This window comes from Papaver somniferum, unplaced genomic scaffold (genome assembly GCF_003573695.1).
Source record: "Papaver somniferum cultivar HN1 unplaced genomic scaffold, ASM357369v1 unplaced-scaffold_15, whole genome shotgun sequence".
NCBI lineage: Eukaryota > Viridiplantae > Streptophyta > Magnoliopsida > Ranunculales > Papaveraceae > Papaver > Papaver somniferum.
In genome coordinates, this window is record NW_020624376.1 from 1,248,279 (window position 1) to 1,251,829 (window position 3,551).

The 3,551-nt window shown below is 35.2% G+C and overlaps 1 protein-coding gene across 1 annotated transcript; it reads right to left on the minus strand.

Moving 5' to 3' along the window:
• Positions 1–448: 448 nt before the first annotated feature.
• On the minus strand, positions 449–2,767 carry LOC113335659 (H/ACA ribonucleoprotein complex subunit 3-like protein). Its single transcript, XM_026581681.1, has 3 exons — positions 2,578–2,767; positions 2,162–2,204; positions 449–822 (listed from the first exon to the last, which is right to left on the minus strand). The coding sequence occupies exons 1-3, from the start codon at positions 2,629–2,631 to the stop codon at positions 725–727; spliced, it is 195 nt and encodes a 64-aa protein (XP_026437466.1). The 5' UTR covers positions 2,632–2,767; the 3' UTR covers positions 449–724.
• Between the last annotated feature and the right edge of the window lie 784 nt (positions 2,768–3,551).

Below are 3,551 nucleotides of genomic sequence, written 5' to 3' on the forward strand. Positions count from 1 at the left end.
AACATAGGACTTATGCTAGTATATTCATCAAGAATGTAACGTCTAAGATGGACCTTATCTCAGAAACCTGATAGAAGAAGCAAGATAGAACATACCTAAGATACAGTAATTCTACAATACATGCTTCATTGGCTAGTGGCAGTTGAAGCACATAGGAATGCAGGTGCAGATAGGCACAGAGCAAGCTACCAAAAAGAACATCCTCTTCAAGAGTATGACAAGCTAAAATTTATTTCACTTCTAAGCATAAGAGTGAAGATCTATACCGGCAGAAACTCTCCGCTGGGGACAGAATTTGAATTCCACCACCAAGGCATACAAACCATTATACTTTATAGGTAGAATCAAGCTCGGCAATATTTCATGGAATGAAACAGTACTGATATCTCAAAATGCAAAGTATAAAACACAACTCAAATTCAGAAATTCTTCTACTTTGAAGGTGCAATCCTGCAGAAGTACTCATATCGATAAGGAAAACAGGAGTGCACAATATATGTCAGAGCAGGCACTGATCCAGTATACCTTGCACTAAACGGAGTTGAGAAAAAAAAATGAAGAAAAATTCAAACATACAACTAGATAGAAATATTACTCATTCATAATCTTCTACAGCTACTGCTAAGTTAAGTATCATTCATGTTTAACTCATAATACAATAAAGTGTAAAACACATGACATATTGGAGGGAACACTACTAGTACGAAAAGCAGAGTAGGATTTCTCAATACTTGGGGGCTGGTTTCTGAGTTGGCAGCAATCCAAATCGCTTCTTCAAAAGAACTCTCTGCCTAGAGTACTTGTCATCAGGGGAGAACCGAGCTGCAGTATGCAAGAACGTATGATGATTATTGCAAGAGAAATGACTAGTTGTATAAGCAGTAAGAAGAGAATAAAAAACATACACTATAATGTCTAAACGTTCACACCGTATATTAGTTAATGGAAAACAACACAGAAATTATACAGCAGATGTACATTTACAAGCTTAAACATGAACTTGATTACTATTAATATACGATTCATTTGATAACTATAGCATTATATTTCTTGAACTGCGGTCAACTAATGCCACTCTCATTCATTGCTTGTCATTAGATGGAAAATGAAACTAGATCCTATAAAGTAAGCATTTGAACTGCCGCAAGTTCTTCCAGGCACATCATAGTAAATTTTATGACTTCAGGAGCAACTGCCTCAAAACATGAACATGCATTGAAGTTTCATTCGGACATATAGTCTTACACCACACACTTTTCCATATTTGACGCAATCAGCTTATGTAAAGGCAATTAACATCAGTACACTAGCTAAACAGCAAAATTTCAGAAGTTGCAATGAAACCTACAGCAAAGGCAATTCCAACCTGCAGATAACGATCTCAGTGCAAAGACCTCCTGAATTTGCAGTAAACAAGATTCCTAATAGGCAACTAACTAAAAAAATTTGTAAACAGATTCAGCTATTTTCATTTTAGATCTAATAAATCAACTAAAGGAACAACAGCAATAGCATGGAAACTGACTCTCATATTTGACTTCTGCAAATTCAACACATTCAACGTATGTAAGGCAATTTATCATTAGCACACTAAAGCTGAACAGCAGAATTTCAGAAATTGCAATGAGACCTAAAGCAAAGGCCTGCAGAATTTGCAGCAAACAATCTCAATCTAAAAGACTTCTTAGATTGCAGTAATCAATATTCCAAATAGGCAACTAACCAAAAATTTGTAAACAGATTCAACTATTGGAGATGAGGAGAATCGAGATCAACTAACAGAACATTAACAATAGCGAGGAAACTGACTCTCATATTCAGCTTCTGCAAATTTAGCACAATCAGCTTACGTATACTTGAGCTAAACAGCAGAGTTGCAGAGGTTGCCATCAAACCTAAACAATTTGTAAAGACCTTCTTCTGAACTTGCAGTAAACAATTTGAAAGCTACGGCCTTCTGAATTTGCAGTAAACAATATTCTTAATAGGCAACTAACTAAAATTTGTAAACGGATTCAACGGTTTTAGGTCAACTAATGGAGCATTAAAAAAAGCAAGGAATCAACCCAAAATCACCAGTGTCACAGCAAATATATTTTCTTTCAAGAAATAAAATCAAAATACAAGGAGATTACACAAAAAAAAAAACAAGAAACATTACCTGGATGAGCAGATTCTGTTGCTTTCCCAAGTGGTGATTCTTTCTATTAAGAGGCCGAATATAAGTAACAAGAAGCACTTCAAGAACATGATGCTAAAGCTAGGAAAAAAATTATCTACACGCCAGAAATCTAATTGAAAATAAACCCATACTTCAGAAACACTAATTTAACTAGAACTAAACCAAATTAACAAAATAAAAATTAAAAATTGAATTTTGAAACAGAAATTTTCTGAGTTTATTCATATCTTAATAACTAGAAACCAAATCAGACAGACCCATAAATAAAAAGCTCCTAAAAATTCAATCTTAGATAAAACCCAAACTCAAAACCAAGTCAACTAGATATCCATACTCAAAAGAACTAAACCACCATGAATTTTGAAACAGAGAAATTTTGAGTTTATTGTTTATACCTTAACAGTGTAAACTTTGTCACCGTTGTCATTGATGTAGTACTGAAGATACATGTTGCTGATCAAGAGTGTGATTTGCTAAAACCCTAGAAACTTCAAAGCTTTTATTTTGGGGCAGAAGAAGGAGAGAGAAAGTGTTCAGTCCCAAACAACGAAAACCCTAACCTCATCAACCTCTTGGTAATAAGTGATTAAAACTGCCGATAATGACCTCATTCTAAGGCCAATTACTTGATTGAGGGCTGTTTGAGCCCATGGGTTTTACCTGGTCCGGGAGAAATTGTAAGTTTTTGTGCATAACTAGAGTTAGGGCCGCACAAAACCAATCCAATCCGATGGACCGACCCGAAACCGAGCAAAAAACACCGACCCGTGCACCAATCCGTTGATCCAAACAGTAGAGAACGGTATTAAGATTTAAAAACCGATGAATCTACGGTAATATACGGTTGACCATATACAGCCGACCGATCAAAACCGAAACCGAAATTCCAACCATTAGATTAATTTACCGAGTCTAAATCATTTTTTTAGGGATCCTTCCCTTTACCACAGTGCGTTTCTTTCGCTCCCAAGTCCCAACCTCTCTTTTCCTCTTCCCCATGTGAGTCATCTGTTTTTTTTCCCTGATCGATCAAGTAATATAATTTAAACCTTAACATAACATATAAACAAGATTAATTTTTTGTTTTCAAATCTTTTCATATTAGTTTGCACTCATCAAGATCTGCAGAGTGATGTAAAAAACAATCCATTGACGGCGATTTAGTTACCATCAACGCCATCTGGTTATTCATGTTACTGTTCATCTCCTCTAACAGATGCGATGGTGAATCAATTTTCGTTATTTCTGTATGCTTATAAGAGTAACTGAATCTGTAAATGCATGATCGTTTCAATGTATTTTCACTTTTCTTTATGTGTGTAAAATTTGTGTTTGTATGTGAATTTGTGTACGGTATTGGTTTGTGATT

What these genes read in the sequence shown, in the direction of transcription:
- LOC113335659 (XM_026581681.1), bottom strand. Translation starts at nt 2,631, where the DNA reads ATGTATCTTCAGTACTACATCAATGACAACGGTGACAAAGTTTACACT. An exon ending in ACAAAGTTTACACTGTTAAG is followed by an intron (nt 2,205 to 2,577) that starts GTATAAACAATA and finishes GCCTCTTAATAG; the next exon opens with AAAGAATCACCACTTGGGAA. An exon ending in AACAGAATCTGCTCATCCAG is followed by an intron (nt 823 to 2,161) that starts GTAATGTTTCTT and finishes TGCATACTGCAG; the next exon opens with CTCGGTTCTCCCCTGATGAC.